The following is a 17420-nucleotide window of genomic DNA, read 5'->3' as shown; positions in this document are numbered from 1 at the left end:
GACTTCTAAAAAATACACAGGGCCCTGCTTCATTTATTTTCACTTCTATTTTTTAACTGTGAAAGGCGGCTCTGAAAAGAGCCTTTTTTATTTTTGTTGTTTTATATTTTTTTAGTTTTTTTATACACGACACACTAGGAGAGGAGGGGAAAGGAGGATAAGGGGGGACACCAAACACGGGGATAAGAAAGGGCAAGCTGAGAGAGGAAGATGTAGAGTGGGTTTTACTTGGGTAGTGAGCAGATCTTCTCGTGCTCTGAGATGATAGCCTCAAAAGCACTACGAAGTCTCTCCCCCCTGCACAGTACTGCGTCGCAGTACATACACACAACTGTGACCCTCGAAAGGTAAGGTCATCAGCATTGCGTATGGCCTGTGAGGCAGCTTGAGGAATACGCTGTCCCACAGGAGTGTTCCTTGTGGTGACAGGATCGGAAACAGAGGATGAAGTAGAGGAAGTGAACCTGCTACGCTCCTCGCAAGGTACAACCTTGCGAATGGCCCCAGTCTGGAATGACCTTAGGTGTCGCTTCATGGTAGTTGTCCCAAAGCTGTATGAACCAGGCCTCGCGCGACTCAGTACCATTTTGCACTTGTTGCAGGTGACTTGGTTTGCACACGCCTTAGGACCATTACCACGAATGGTAAATAACCGCCACACCCAAGACTCACGCCGAGTGCTGGTAGTAGGGACTTCCACTACCTCATTCTCGTCATCATCTTCATCCTCCTGTGCATCCTCACTCCTGTTCCCTTCTTCAGGCCCTTGGTGGGGTGGTGGTGGAGGGGGTGGGGGTGTTGCTGAGGCAGATGCAGCACCAGGTGGCATGAGTGGAGCCATGGAAGCCATCAGCTTCGAGATGAAAATCTGCAAATTGGCAGCAAGATTCGCTGTATTCTGTAGGATAGCCAGAAACACAATGAGAATGAGCTCTAGGGCATGGTCTTTTATGGTATTACCCAAATTGGTCATTTACAATTGTTTGAATGAACAATTGACCGAATTTAAAGGGTCACAATTGACCTTTTCACAATTGACCGAATATATATATATATATATATATATATATATATATATATATATATATATATATATATATATATATATATATATATATATATATTGGTTTGGTAATATATATATATATATATGGGTTTTGGGGGGTTTGGCGTTGGGAGGGGGGTTGTGGGGGGTTTCACCCCACAAATATGGTACAATTGACCTTCACAATTCGGTCAATTGTGAAAAGGTCAATTGTCATTCAAGCAGTGGTAAAACGCTCAATTCGTATACAACCGTCTTTTATAGGGGTGCTTGTGCTCGGTTCATGGACATGTGCGCTGTCCGCGGATAGATCGAACAGAAAAAAGGGTTCAAAAAGTCACAAAAAGTATGTAGAAACTCAGGATTACTATGTGGGACTTGTTCTATGGTGAGTTTTTATTTAAAAATATTGTAGATTGCTTGACAATGTAGTTTTAAATTGTTCGGGGACACGGAGAGTGTTCGCAATCAGAACATACACTCATCGTGGACGCGGTCACATGATAGGTTTCGTTTATTTACGAACATTTCAGGACACAGTCTGTGTTCTTAGAACAGTTTCAACTTGCCTGCGAACAATACGGACAGGCATAGCATCCTCAGGACACCCCCATTTTGTTTCTTTACGAACTTTCCAGGACACCGCGTGTGTTCTTAGAACAGTTTCAACTTGCATGTAAACATTACGGACAGATATAGTGTCCTTAGGACGCTCCCATTTTCGTTTCTTTATGGACATTCCGGACACCAGCGCTGTCCGCGGACACCTGAACTGCTTTTTAAAAAAAGACAAGAAATGAATTAGGACACAATATAATAATTTTACTTTATTTTACATGGATGTTAAATTTATGACAGAGCAGGTGAGGCAGAAACTGAAACAAAAACAGGAGAATTGGGGGTTTCAATTGAATTTATATGAGGTGAAGAAGGGATGGAAGTCTCATCAAGGGTTCATGGAGAGGGTTTGGGGATAATTGAGTGGGATATGGTGAGGGGGGACAGGTACATGTGGGACAATGGTATGTAATTGTTTGTTTCAATTGATCCTCCACAAAGTTTTTTAAATTATTAAAATTTGCCATGAGTAGGTCCATTTTTTCTTCTATGTGCTGAAGAGTCTTATCTAATACTGCTTTTTCTTGAGTATTTTCAATTTTTGTATGGTCTGTACAAAAGAAAATATATATGTTAAATGCATATAAAATAATATGTATTAATTGGTTTATATAGTAAAGTGTCTACCATTAGGTTCACTATCTTCTGACATTTCCTCACGTAGGAAATGCTCCTCTAGCCACTCCAGAGTACTAGACATTCCGTGAAAAAAAAAACATGATATCATTTTATTTGTATCTAATACAGAAAGTTTACAAATATATGAGTAAAATGCAGTACACTTACTAGCTTCTGGTAAGGTGTGTTCTGAGTGGTCTGTAGATCTGCTATTGCTCTTAGTTGTGGAGTTTCTGTGAGGTAATCATGTTCGAAGACTATCTTTCTTCTTTTGGTATATTCCATTTTAGAACATATTGCATTTAAATGAATGGTTAGTGTGTTATATATATATGGGTTACGATTCTTATTTATTACTACATATAATGTGTATGTGTGCTGGTTTGTGAATTTGTAAAATGTTCATATGTTATGATATAACAATTAAACATACCCCCCAGACTTTTTGGGTAGTGGTGCTGTTGTCCACATCTGTCCGCGGACATTAAAAGGGTTTGCGGACATCAAATTCAGTAGAGGGGGTTCAGTATGTCCTATGTTACTTGTACATTAATGTTAAGTTGCGCTACTAAAAACCTATGAAATTCAGTAAAAAAATCTTTGTTAAAGGGACGTTATGGTTAAGTTGCGCTAATAAAAACCTATGAAATTCAATGAAAAAACTTTGTTAAAGGGACGTTATGGTTCCAAGTACAACCGAAAAACCCCTGAAATTCACCAGTTATGGTAAGCTAAGCAACCATAACTCGCGCCACCACCGTGCACTGCTAAGACTAACACCCACGACATCAAAGATGACATCACAAATGTCATTGATGACATCACTGATGACATCACATATGAATTTACTTTTCATGAAATGTCTGTATAAGGCATTCTTATTATAATGTTGAGAAAAAAGTGTCAAGGATCATTGGAATAAATATCATGAGCTAATTAGTGCATTAAGCGAGTATACTAAGCTATTCATGCATAAACCTAGGCATTGTGTGGAGCATACATGATGAAGATATAATATTCATAATGTTGATAAGTTGAATAATGAAATGATAAATGTTTTCTTATTAGAGTTTTGTGTACTGTGAAATATGTAATAAGTAGCTAATAAAACCCACGTATTACATAATTGCATTATTACAGACAAAACACATTCTCATTATGAGGTATGCCGGTAAGGGAAAAACGATGGCGGTATGTAAATACCGGCATCATTCATCGTTATGTAGCATTCCCACCTGGAACCCCGGTATTAGTGGCATACCAAACAACGGTGCCACTAATAGCGGCATAGGCGCGTACACACGCCTCTTCAGGTGGTACATACCGGCATGCCGGTAATAGGGGGTAATTACAACCCACGCAAACATGCAAATACCGGCATCGCGAACCCGGTATAACGGGGTGCATGATGCTGGCAAAACAGGCATCGTGGACCACCCGCAAACAGCAAGCAAGATACAAGGCAGCTGCCACAGGTGCACACAATCCCCAAAGGTGGAGTCAAAGGAGGCTGCACCAGTATGAACTGAGCACACCCACACACCACAACCACCCCCGGTGAAGTCAATGCAGAGTTGCCCAGTACAAAAGGAGCACAACTAAACACCACACCCCTTCCTACACCAAAATGCCATCACTAGCATTTGCAAACATGGCGCAGGAGGACCTGTCTATACTGATACAACTACAGCAACAACTGCAACAACATCAACAACAGCAGCAAGAACAGGCAGCACAGAGGAGACACAGGAGGAGAAGGAGGTTGAGACAGGCCCATCCATTACCACCAGCACAGCCACCAGAGCCTCGTAGGCAGCCAGCAATATCTCACACCAGACCCAGCCCATTTAACCTTTCCCCAGAGCAGATCCACACCTTGTACCAGTTGGACCGTGACACCATCACCACCATAGTTCACATGATACAGAACGACATTGCCAGCCACATACAAATATGCACTGCCATCACCCCACTAGTAAAGGTGGTGTCTGTGCCACACTTCCTGGCCACAGGCACCTACCAACACACACTGGGCCAGCTGCATGGCATTTCACAACCACTATTTTCACGAATGCTGTACCAAGTGCTGGATGCCCTCCTGAAGCACGCAAGCACCCACATATCCCTACCACGGACTGCCCAGGAGATAGCCGAAACCAAAGTAGGCTCCCAGGCACTGGCAGGCATGCCCAATTGTGTCGGTGCCATCGACTGCACCCATGTGGAATTGATAGTCCCCATGCCATAGAGGCCGTGTACCACAATCGCAAACAATACCACTCCATCAATGTGCAAATGGTATATGACTCCAGGAAGATCATCACCCATTGCTGCGCCCGATTTCCTGGATCAACACATGATGCCATGTTACTGGGTAAACCCACGGTACCCCATCAAATGGAGCGACATGCTGGACCACATGCCTAGCTGCTTGGTGAGTTGCACAACAGTCCCATGGCAGTGCTTTGGGGTACTGATGTGTGGGGATGCATGAGGGGGGGCAATACTGCACCTGGGTGGGAATAGCCAGTGATTGGAGAATGCATGCAGAGCCAAACACTCCTGACCTGAACCAGTCAAACGGTAGATGACACTTCACTGGGCCACAGATCACAAATAATGCACATCAGTGAGAACAAGTAAGAGGCACAACCAGGCCATCATGGTGATGGCAAGCAATGCATGAATGAACAGGGCGGCAAGTGTGGGTATGTGGGCAGTGTGCCCATGCATAGTAAATAATGAACAGCATGAATTGGAGTCAAAACTTTGTTGCACTACCACAGCATATCTGCCTCAGCATGCATGATTACACCCTGCATCATCTATTGAATGCCAACCAGACTACCACACCTCATGACAGTACAGATTGCACCTAGCTAACATTTATTCATGCTTACAGGGACATGTGCATGGCCACACCAAATAGCTGGTGGCATGACTGTGCTCCCTGATTTACGGGAGTTCAGAGTGACACACACCTATTTGAATCTGCTAGCAGGTGATGGAGGATATCCCTTGAGGCCGTGCCTAACCCGCAGAACGGCCATGAGGAGGAGTACAATCGTGTGCACACCCGTACCCATGTTGTCATTGAGCAGACCTTTGGCCTGTCGAAGGGGCGGTTCCGCTGCCTCAGCAGGTCTGGTGGGGCACTCCTATATAGGCCTGAGAAGGTGGCAAAGATCACCATGGCCTGTGTCATGCTGCACGACATGTGCGTCCGGAGAAATGTACCATTGTCACCTGACATTGACATGCATGGGCCGGGTGCGGATGATGAGGATGGAGAAGGAGTTGAAGTAGCCCGCTGCCAGTACGTGATGCATGGGATGGCCATGCTGTGCGGCAAGCACAAATTCAAGTATACCTCTGAAACACAGGGACTATGAAAGACTTGTGTCAGTCAGACACTGGGCCAATGTGAACATGCACACAGGGAATGTTGGGAGTTGGGCACTGAACACCGTAACACATTAAATGGATGCACATGAAAAATAACAATGTCCAGCCATGGATTTTTCTTCTCACAATTGTGTATTCTTTAAAACAGCAAAAATGTGCCCACCCCCCCCAGACCCCCCAACAAACTCCCTCACCCACCCGACAAACCCCAGTAAATACCCCAACAAACTTCCTCACCCACCCCACAAATCCCAAATGACCCCATGTGTGCAACAAACAGTGTTCCTTTCACCAATGTAGTTCTTCACATTGTCATTGCCCATACTGTTATTTCTTTGAGACTTTTGGGTCTGGGGGTGCAAGGGCCGAGTGCCATGCGCTCCTCAACGTTAAACGCACAGGGCTCGATTGCACCGACGTGGAAGGGGTTGTTGTAATGGAGTTGTCTATTGTCAGTTCCATGGCTGGGCCAAGGTGTGGCCGCTGCATTTGCGGGATGTTTGCAAGAAGGGCCTGTGTCAGTGACCCCATGCACTCCCTGAATGCACACGTAGATGCCTCCACAGAAGCTGTATTGGCTACAATGGCTGTGGCTATGGCCCTCATGGCCTCATTCCCAGCGTCGACCTGTTGACGCATGATTTGCAGCATTGACTCTTGGCGGGCCTCTACCCATTCCAGGCGAGTCTTGAAGGAGTTGTCGGCCGCAGGTGTACTGGTGGCTGGCAGGGTGGTGGCTGGCAGGGTGGTGGCTGGCAGGGTGGTGGAAGGCAGGGTGCTGGAAGGCAGGGTGGTGGCTGGCAGGGTGGTGGCTGGCAGAGTGGTGGAAAGCACCTGCATGGGGTCCTCGTCCTGGGCACTGTCCTCCTCGAAGATCCCAATGTCTGATTCTCTAAGGTCAGAGTCATGGAGACACGGATCGTCCAGGTTCTCAGACTCCGCAGGTGGGGGGGGCTGGCAATGGGCCTTGGGGTGACTGTCCAGGCATGATTCCAGCCTCATCATCCACCTCTGTGGACAAAACATCCGTGGTGGCCAGCAGAACGGCTCCCACTGTTGTGGGTGCCTGCTGCTGTTCTGTCGCTGCAGGTGCCCCCTGCAGGGTTGATGCCTTGCGTGGCACACTGGGTGTTGCTGCAGGAATTTTCTTGGATGGGGGGGTGGCAGTGGCCCTGGTCCCTTTGTGTGCACTGGATGTACTTGTACCCCTGTCCTGTGTTCCACCTTCCTCATCGGTGCCTGGGAGATAGAAGAGATGCAGGTCATCAGTGATATTGTCAAATGGCAGCTATGATGTATTGCGGTGTGATATGTTCATACATTCAGGCATCATTTCATGTCTGGTGTGTGGCATTTGGTGTACTGAGGGGACATGTTGGCAATCAATGCATGGCTGGTGGCATAGCATTGGTTTGGTGTCTGTGTGGTGGGTCCCATGGGCATAGTTGGGTCAAGTTGCACCTCTGTTGGGATTGGGATTTTCTCTCAGCATGCATGTGGTGCAGGGTGTGGCACTCATTATTTTATGGATGTGTTGATGTAGCCTTGGAACATGCATTGCCCTGCCTACTCTAACTTCCACATCATGTGTGCCACATCATGTTTTGGTATACGTGGATGTGATGGTTCACTCACCTTCCTCTGTGGTAGTTGCAGCGCCAACCTCCTGGTCTCCTATTACCTCTATGGATTCCGGGTCAATGAAAGCACTTGCGGTCTCCTCCCATGCGGTGAGCTTCACAGGGGAGTGTGTGCCACCGCCTGTCGCCATTGCGGCCCTCCTGTTCTCCGCCAGGATCTTCCTAACCCAGAGGCGGAGGTCGTCCCAGCGCTTTCGGCAGTCACGTACACTACTTAGGGTGCTCCCCACTGCCGACACCCTGTGAGCGACCTCCTGCCAGATCTCTTTTTTTCTGGTTTGGGCCGCATGCTTGAGGTCTGTGCTTCTGATTGTGTGGCCTTCGACATCCTACTTCAGTTGTGGCACACAATAACACAAGTGTAGTGGTGGTTATGGAGGATGGCAATGGATTGTGTTTTTAAAGATGGCCGCCGTCTCATTTCCCGTTCCTGCGCGATGATGTAATTTCCGGGTCCTTTTTTGCGACCACGGTAATACCGTGCCGGTTTTACCGTGCCGGTGTTTAATGGTTGTTATGACGTGATTACGGAATGGGCGGTACCCGCAATGCCGGTATAGGGGGGTTGGTGGCCCGTTACCGGCATGGCGGTTTTGCCACTACCGGCATGGGGTAACGCGCGTTCTCGCGCACTCGTAATCACCCGCTGTTAGCGGGTTCATACGGGAACGGACTCGCACGTTCCGGCATGCCGGTGATGGACACGCTGTTACCGGGATGCTCGTAATGAAGACACAATAACGCATACAAATATGTGTATATACAGAGAAAGTGAAGTAAGCAAAAAAGCAGAAGTAGTAGCAGAAACAATTCATAACCTAAATGATTATCTTTATGCTAATAAATGATTGCTCTGTTGCAAAGCTTCTATTTACCCTATGTATATGTATCAGATGATGTGACTGGACCCTACGGAAAGTAGTGTGAGTACAATATCTACAAATATGAACATATACAGGGAAAGTATAGCATAGTAATAAAAAACAACAGAACTATCAGAAAGTGCTGATAACTCTACTGATTCTTTTCATGCATAGAAAGTATTGCTGTCTTTCAAGCTTGTGTCTTCCCCTATGTATATGTTTCATATGATATGACTGGACCCTAAGAGAATTACTGTAAGAACATACTTGAAGGATAAGTCTACAAATATAGTACGTTTACAATTTTTAGTTCCTGACTGTTACTGAAGAAAACCATGTGTCCTAGATGTGTCAGTAACTGAAAAAAGAGGGAGACAGGCATGTGATGTCATCAGTGATGTCATCAATGACATTTGTGATGTCATCTTTGATGTTGTGGGTGTTAGTCTTAGCAGTGCACGGTGGTGGCTCGAGTTATGGTTGCTTAGCTTACCATAACTGGCGAATTTCAGGGGTTTTTCGGTTTTACTTGGAACCATCACGTCCCTTTAACAAAGTTTTTTCATTGAATTTCATAGGTTTTTAGTAGCGCAACTTAACCATAACGTCCCTTTAACAAACTTTTTTTACTGAATATATATATATATATATATATATATATATATATATATATATATATATATATATATATATATATATATATATTACACAGGTAGTGGCCATGTAGTTATGGTTAAGTTGCTAATCGCATAGGAAGAGCACTTTTTGGGCGGCTTATAACTTCACTCCCCCTGGACGAATCCTCACCAAACTTTTTAAAAAAATATATGGCCCACTCTGCAGACAAGACACCGATTGGCTACTTTGCTTGTGTCATGTCCGCAGACAGGCAACAGGTTCTCTGATTGGCTGGGGTGAGGCGTGAGGTGCGCCACATTGTTTCGATGCGCCCGTCATCTTGGATTTGCCGACAGCATGGCGGCGGACAGAGGTAAAATGCAATTTTGGGGAGTGTGTTGGTGTGCAGAAGTGCTTGGGGAGGGTTGTGGAGTAAGAGATTGATGAAATACTGTATTTGTTCAGGTGGCAGGCGCCCCTGATGTGTTCATCATGTCCGCGGTCGTAGTGGTTGTCCATGGATATAATCAATGCACTAATGGCTATTTCACTTTAGTATGATGTTGGTTTTGAGTTGCTGTGTGAACAGGAGATGGGCTGAGCTGACAGGTGGTCTGGCCTGACTGTGAAAGTCACTAGGAGACTGTGAAGTTCTCCAGAAGAACAAAGTAAATCAGTTGAAATGTTGGCCTCATTGGTGAATGGTAGCAAACAATTCATATGTTTTTCAAAAATATTTGTAATGCCTGTGTGTCAGTTTCCATTCTGAGTGTAGGTCGGCACTGTTGAATGTTCGGTTCCTAGCGGAGCACAGCCACGCATGGTACAAAGTATAAGGTTCAATTGTTTTAGCAAGTTCACAGCGCCAAGTTAAGAATCGGGCCCTGATTGTCAGTGAACAAAAACAAGTAGCCCAGAAATTTGATGTCATGAGTGATGTCATCAATGACATTTGTGATGTCATTAGTGATGTCCTGGGATTTAGTCTTAGCAGTAAACAGTGATTGTCACAGTGGTGGCACAAGGTTTTTATCTTTTACTTTTAACCATAACATCCCTTTAACAACATGTTTTTCATTGAATTTCAAAACTTTTTGGAAGTGCAACTTATCCATAACGTCCCTTTAACAAAGTTTTTTAGTCAATATATATATAATCTGCATTCATTTATAGTCGACAAAAAATCATAACCTCAGCATATACATGATCCTAATAATATCCAAGTATTCACAGTCCAGAGACTGAGTTTGTAAGTATCAATCAATATGTGTTCTTGCAAGTTATAATCATTCTCAACATGGGCAAATCAGAAATCCTAATATGCAGCAAAACTGCTCTGATTGCCCAACCTTTACCATGGCCAAAAGCCCTGGGAGCCGCACCTACCACCTCCACCTCAATTAAAAATCGTGGATGCAGCATGTACACAGAGGTTACTCTCTCCAAACACATCAACTCTGTATCCAGAACCTGCCACTTCAACTTATACATCCTACAGCAAATATTTCCCTATCTCCCCTATCCTCAAAGAGTCTCCAAAATACTGGTCATCCTCATCTTCCGCCTAGACTATGTCAACACTTTCAATCTCCATCTGTCCTCTAAACATGCAAACCTTCCATTTCTTTCAATTCTTGATTCTTCTGTTCTTTCTCCCCTTTCTACTCCTTGCTTGCATGTGTCGGGTTCTTATCTAAATCTTATTTTCACTTCTTCCCTTTCTACATCTTCAGTGTCTGCACTTCAAGTCTATCCCTCTAAACATCATCTTTTTTCTTTCATCATTTTTCCTGCACCACTGGTATCTGATTCTCCTTCCCCCCAATACAACGTCATACTATAGGTGAAATGTGCGCACTTTTAATACTCCTCTGTTTGTTTCATCATATACTGCTGAACTTCCTTCACATACTTCCTTTGCTGTCTTATCTGCTGTCAAGGCTGCTATTTCCTTGTCATCTTCCCTTATTTCTTCACTGGATGCTATCTATCCTACATCTAAACTCTATCCCTCTCCTAAACTCCCTGAACCCTGGCAGAGGAAGACACCACCTGATTGGGCACACATACAACAAATCACCACCAAATCTGCTACATGCGTAAAACGCACCACTCCACTGTTCGCAGGCATAGCTACCAGCACAAATATGGTTGTGCTGGTCACATTATTTTTCACCTGCTTACAACAGATTACACCTCAACACCTCCGACATCAGTATGCAGTGAAGACCTATGACAGATTTGGGCATGCTGAACACATAGCGAGGCTCCAGCACTCACACCATCTCCTGACTCCTCTTAGCACCCATCCATATCCCTGAGCTCAAGGGTTGCTCTCTACCGGAGCATGGCCAGCACTGCTAAAACCTTTTTTGACCAAATGCACACACGCATTCTAATCCTATTCCGTGACCTCAAACAGTCTGGACTACGGCCCCCAAGGGCATTCCTACCACCAGCGCATTGAGATTATAATAATGGTAACAGGTGCTACATATATGACAACTACAATACAATACAATATGCATCACACTTGCCCTACTGAGATGCACCATTACCAAGATGGTGTCACATTCAAATGTGATGAATACCGCATTGGAGTCTCATCAGAGCACAAAAACGATCAAGTTCCAAGTTATATCGTATAACATACATGCCAAATAAGATACCAACACATGGTAGTTGAACCTCCCTCCCAACACATATCAAGCATCAGAACGTTAAACCTCTGTAACCATTTTATTTATCACAGTGCTCACCAAAACATCCATGCGCAAAGGGCTCCTGACAACCACCTCTGGAAACTTAAACCTCAAGTGTTCCTGAGATTAACCAACTAGAAAAAGACCTGTGCACACTCATTCAGTGATTCTGAAGTGCACACATCAACACAAGGACAAAGCTATGTTAGCAATGTCCATCTCTCTCCACTGAAAAAATCCCAGCCGCTCTTTTTGCCGATCACCAGAGTAACAAGGTGCCATGAAATGGCAGTAGAGCACAATTTACAATTCAATAACATGAGATCACAGAAAAAAGTATGAAACAACACAACATAACAAAGTATAACAGATATTCGGTGATAAAAAGATAGATAAATGTTTTCGGTGCAGCACAAAACAAAAACAAAAAAAAAACACTAAAAAGTGCCAGTGTCATTGGAAAGAGCCCCTAACGAGGCCACCACCATGTACATAATACCATTTTTGTTGTAGATGAGAGCAGAATTCGAGCTTTCAGGAATTTGCTTACTAAATAGAAATGCTTATGCGAACAATTTTGAGATTTTGCTCTGAATGTGCAATTGTTTATATCTGATGTACATTGTTTTGTTCATCATATACAAATCTTTTGACAACCAATAAGTGTGACATAATAATAATAAGCGATAACATTTTCAACAAGAGCCAGCACATTAGTGGCCAACTCCAGTGTCAATAATGCAGTTAATACATGAACATGTCAGCACGGTTGCCTGCTTGTATCATTCTTCAGCAGTTTACTGCACTGCTGTGTGTGAGTTGAGTCCTGAGGGAGTGCAAGTACGAAACATAGTCATGTAGTGATAGTAGTAGTACATTCTACAAACTACGATTGGAAGTCCAAATCTCATCATTCAAAGAAAAATAATAAAATCTATTGTTTTAAAGAAAGACATTTTAAAAGAAGCACAACTCGTCCTAAACACTCAAGCTGGCTAAAACCCCCAAAAGTGGTCAGTAATTGTTCGAGGGTCAACACTACAAAAGTTCAGTGGCCTGTGAATATTCACATGTAACACTGGGGGTGGGGATGAACCTAGAACAATCAAGAAGGCAAAGGGCCTTATTAAGAGTTCAGTGGTAACTCAGTGGTAAATCAGCCAAAGTACCACCAAACTCGATTACTTTTATTGCCACTTGGTCCAACGTGATGACAAGTGGTGCTAATTCTCCATTTTTGGAGTCCATTGAACTCCATGGGTATTTTTGGCAGATTTACCACTGGTGTAAATACCGAGCGGTAAATCCACAGATGTTTACGCTAAGGAGGAACTTGTACCTCCAACTTTTTTCTGGAGGCAAATGTTCCTTCCTACCACCAAACAGTGGTGCGGTAATGTGCTGGTAAAGAAATGGTAACGGAATTTACTGCCGTTATTGCCCACACCATCGTACTTGTAATGAGGCCCGCGGCACATCTATCACTCTCCTTCACCGTACAACTAGGCTACCGCCTTGCTGCCACAGCACCACCCCAGAGAGAAAAACTGTTTATTTTTTTATTTTTAGGGCAGAATCAGTGAAAGTCCTAAAACATTCCTCTGACATTTGTGCTCCTTATTTACCCCCTAAGGGCAGTAGGGAATGTTGTCGACACTGTGGGGGATGGGAGTGCCCCGCCCTTTCTTGCAAGAACCTCATTGGTATCCCATATCACACCCTCAAATTGTTTCAAGTCCCCCCCTGAAATTCGTACTGTTTGATTTACCTAAGAATTAGTTCACGCAGGCATGCGAAAAACTGCCTTTACGCTAAAATCTGGTTATATTACATCCCAAATGATATTCTATGTAGAATAAGCGAGCTATTCTACTACTTAAGGACATCTGCTATTTAAATTTGCATCGCAGTTGTAATCACCGGATATACAGTCCAGTTTGACATGGTTTTCAGAATGGAAATGATTATTTGAATGCAGCAAAGGTGTATTTATGTGGACTGTGGCACTCAGGACTCCAACTGGTGTCTGTTGAAAAATCTGGACTATGGTGTTATAGATCACTACAGGATATTCTGTACATTCATATCAGAGGAGAACATTCAAATAGAAAACTCATTAAAACACATACAATAACATGTACTTGATTACTAACTGGCGTCCGCGCACGCCTTAACATACAACTTCACCGATTACGACTTAAATGCTTTTCAATTATTGTACTCCCTGTATTTGAAGCAGCCTAATTGTTAAGCAGAGAACATTGTATAAGTGCTGTATTTTTTCCCCATCGTTTCCCAAGCAAAGCATCTTGTCTGGTAATTCCAGTGGTCGAAGTGGACCGGAGCTTTTGGGAGCGGTGCTCCTCTACTTTTTTTAATTATGTTTTACCTTTCCCATACTTTTATTTAAAAAATAAACTGTTCTGGAATGGCTTCGCTTTAAAAGAAGAGTATAGGAAGAAGTTGAAACCTGCACTGCAATGAAGTTTCCCTTAACCCCTTAAGTGCCAAGGACGAGTATGCTCATCCTTTTTGCATAGACTTGCATAATAGCTTGGCACTTACACCAAGCGTGTTTGGGAGATTGGATTGCGCTTGGGAGGGAGCGTGCAATGGGGATTGTGGGGACCTGGTGCCGGCCAGCAGGGAACATAGTCCCACTACTTATCTTCGTACACTTCGACCACTGGGTAATTCATTTCACCTTCTCAGAATATCATAGAGCCAAGAACGTAGGTTTATCCCAGAGGAGCTTCCTTGAGGGGAAAATGCCCTTAAGGATAACACAGAGCTTGAGTTTGCCCTGGCTATGCACAGCGTCCCCTGGCAGCCATCCACACACCATTCTCATGTGGGGAGCCAGGCATCTCTACCACTGATATTTATATTACTGTGGGCGTTTCCTTTGCGCTCTCTTTTTCAAATGGCGGCCCTTCTTCTTGCTCACATCTCCGTAGCCCTAATAAAGGGACACGCATCTATCATTTGCGTTTCCAGTCACATGTCAATATTTTTAAAAAAGCAAGTGCCAAGCAGCAGCAGCATCTGTCTCACGTTCTGTACCTGAATGAAGATGTATTCATCCTGCACCACCAACGAGCTGATGTCAATGGGCCGGGAAAATGGGCCACTCTTGATAGTTTCCGAGCATTCTTGAATCCTGCAGGTCAGGTAGTGCGCATCTGAAACACGAGCATCCATATCAATGCGTATACATGTATAAACATATAGATCAATTCAAAGATACATAGGAGTGTTCTCAACCTGATTAATAACCTGGCAGATCTATGAGTTGATGTGACATTTATAACGCTCATATACACAAGTGTTTCAAGGCACAACAATAACCTTGTAGATACATCATTAGAGGGGGGCGAGATCAGCAAATAATTATGTTTACGAGCATGAGACCCCACCAACAGCATGCAGAATCCCCCACAACCTAAATATTACAGGTGGTGGTCCATATGGCAAGATATGATATGATATGATATGGCATTTGTAAAGCGCCTATACACAAGTGTTTCAAGGCACGACGAGGCAGGGAGGGGGGAACAAAGGGAAGACAGACAACGATCCTATTAGGCCAGGTGTCATTCAGATCGCACAAGTGCTTGGGTAGAGAGGGGAAGGGAAAGTGCTAGGGGAAAGGGAGGGGGGAAAAGTGCAGTACAGGATAGAATAATAGATAAATAATAGGGCCAGCTGGTGGCAAGTGCAAGGTAAGTGCAGACAAGTGCTGGGAAGGGGGCTGTAGGGATACAGAGACAGTCCCGCAGTGCAGAGTTTGCCAGGTAGGCAGTGCAAGTGGAGAGTGGCTGGGCCAAGAACCGAGATCGGTGAGAGTGGCCCAGTTGCAGATTCAGTGCAGTTTCAGTCAAGAATTAGCAGGGGAGATGGGGAGAGAAAGCAGAAGCAAAGAGGAAGGTTTTGAGGTGCTTCCAGAACCGGAGATGGTTCTCCTCAAGTTTTAGAGAGGCAGGAAGGCTGTTCCAGAGGGAGGCCCCTGCCGCGGAGAGAGATCTACCCCCAACTCGTTGCTTGGAAAATCGGCTGACCCTGAGGGAGTTGGAGGCGGATGAGCGAAGAGCTTGAGAAGGAAGATATTTAGGAAGAGAGAGTTGAAGGTATTTAGGCCCCAGGCCCCAGAAGGCCTTGTGGACAATGCAGAGGGTTTTGAACTTAATCCTCGCAGCCACTGGGAGCCAGTGTAGAGATTTCAGTCCTGGAGAGATACGGTCCCTGGGCTTGAGGCCAAGGACAAGTCTCGCAGTCCTGTTCTGGATAAGTTGCAGAGGGCGGAGTGTAGAGGCAGGCAGATTTAGATAGAGGCTGTTACAGTAGTCCAGCTTCAAGAGAACCAGGGCTCGGGAGACAGTGAGCTTCTGGGGGAAGGAGAGGAAAGGAAGAATACATCTGAGGAGGTGCAGCTGGTAGTGTGACTTCTTAGAGACATCAGATATGTGAGGAGACAAGGAGAGTGTGGAGTCGAAGATGACCCTGAGGTTTTTTACCTTGCAGGGAGGAGCAGGAATATGTAATATGATGTAATACTGGCCACAGTCAGAACAGAATGTGTTGGAACAACTGGTGGAAGGCACCTGTTTACCCATAGTTTAGCTAGATCAGCCCCTTGGCCAAACCTTTGATATATAGGAATCAAGGAAAACGACTGCGGCAAAAAGCGCTGAAATGGTAATAACTGAAGTTATTCAAGCATCTTAACCTCTGAACTGGTTCTTAACTTACACCTAACATGTCCTGCCGCTGTTGTAGTGTGAGAAATGTAAAAAGGGAAGACGTGTTCATGAAGAGGGGTGCAATGGTTGGATTCATAGCACAACCGTATTAGAAAAAGTACATGTTTTGGGCAAAACAAAGATGATCTCTACTTTTTAATAAGAGATTCTGCTCCTGCCATGGTTTTGCTGACCGTAGACCAGGCAGCTAGCACCACTCCCTTACCTCACATCCCCAATCCACCACAAACCCTTCCTGAGTGTGTAGCTAGCCTGTAGTATGTGGAAGCAGCGCAGTGCAGTTCAGCATTGAATCCATCATATCCAGTGCGGTTCCGGAAAGCACTGTGTGCTTACTTTGGGAGTCAAGACGCTCCCAACTCAGGCATCAACAGTCCTCATGAATGTAATTGGGACAGAAGTTAACATGTCCCAAAAATAATGTTGGTATGGGTTCCATTTGGGTACACCCCTCTCTCTGTTCCACCATCAGAGCAAACAAGCCCCGTGGGAGGCCAAGCTGGTTGAGGTAAGCAACACTCGGCCACTTGTCATACCTCTGCTTGCTTAACTTCCTTCTTCAGGGCAAACCCACCCTTGTCCCCGGCCCTCAAGTGCAGGCAGCAGTCAGAAGAGGGACAGCCCAATGGGCTTCCACAGGTAAGCGGATGATGCTTCAGGCCACAGCCTGCATTATTGAAGGAGTCATGGGAGTCCTGCACCGCTGCACACTCCACCCTGTGCCACAATACCATATACTAGATGAGAGAGAGGCTGAGGGAAAAGTAAAGTAAGAAACAGTGGCCCCAATCAATTATATGCACGTCTGGGGGGGCGGGGCGCCGGCAGCCCCTCTGTGTTGCACGAGGGAAGGTTAGCGCCTAGCCATGCCCTGCACACCGCAGAAGTGGTAAACCACAGTAAAAAGGACCTAACTATAGATGGCACCTATAAGAAGTAAGCAACATGACAGGCACCAAAACAATTCAACGGTAAATAAACACAGAATGACATTGCAGTAAAGAGCAAGCCTGCATAATGTAGTTGTCAAGGCAATAGTCAACGCTTTACGTTAATTGCAGCTATCAACCAATTGCTCCACCTTTAGCTTCATAGCATCTGGGTAGACATTGCAGCTACTATAGTTGTGACACTTCTGCCTAGCTTTTTGT

The 17420-nt window shown here is 44.8% G+C and overlaps 1 protein-coding gene across 1 annotated transcript in view; it reads right to left on the bottom strand.

Moving 5' to 3' along the window:
• Positions 1 to 17420, bottom strand: part of SORCS3 (sortilin related VPS10 domain containing receptor 3) — a 3021596-nt gene that overhangs the window by 924892 nt on the left and 2079284 nt on the right. Inside the window, exon 7 of the mRNA XM_069611752.1 lies at positions 14573 to 14691. Coding sequence (XP_069467853.1) covers positions 14573 to 14691 — 119 coding nt within the window. The remainder of the gene's footprint in view (positions 1 to 14572; positions 14692 to 17420) is intronic.

Source organism: Ambystoma mexicanum, chromosome 8, assembly GCF_040938575.1.
Source record: "Ambystoma mexicanum isolate Mex_15411 chromosome 8, UKY_AmexF1_1, whole genome shotgun sequence".
Lineage (NCBI taxonomy): Eukaryota > Metazoa > Chordata > Amphibia > Caudata > Ambystomatidae > Ambystoma > Ambystoma mexicanum.
This window is presented reverse-complemented; position numbering and strand designations above follow the sequence as displayed.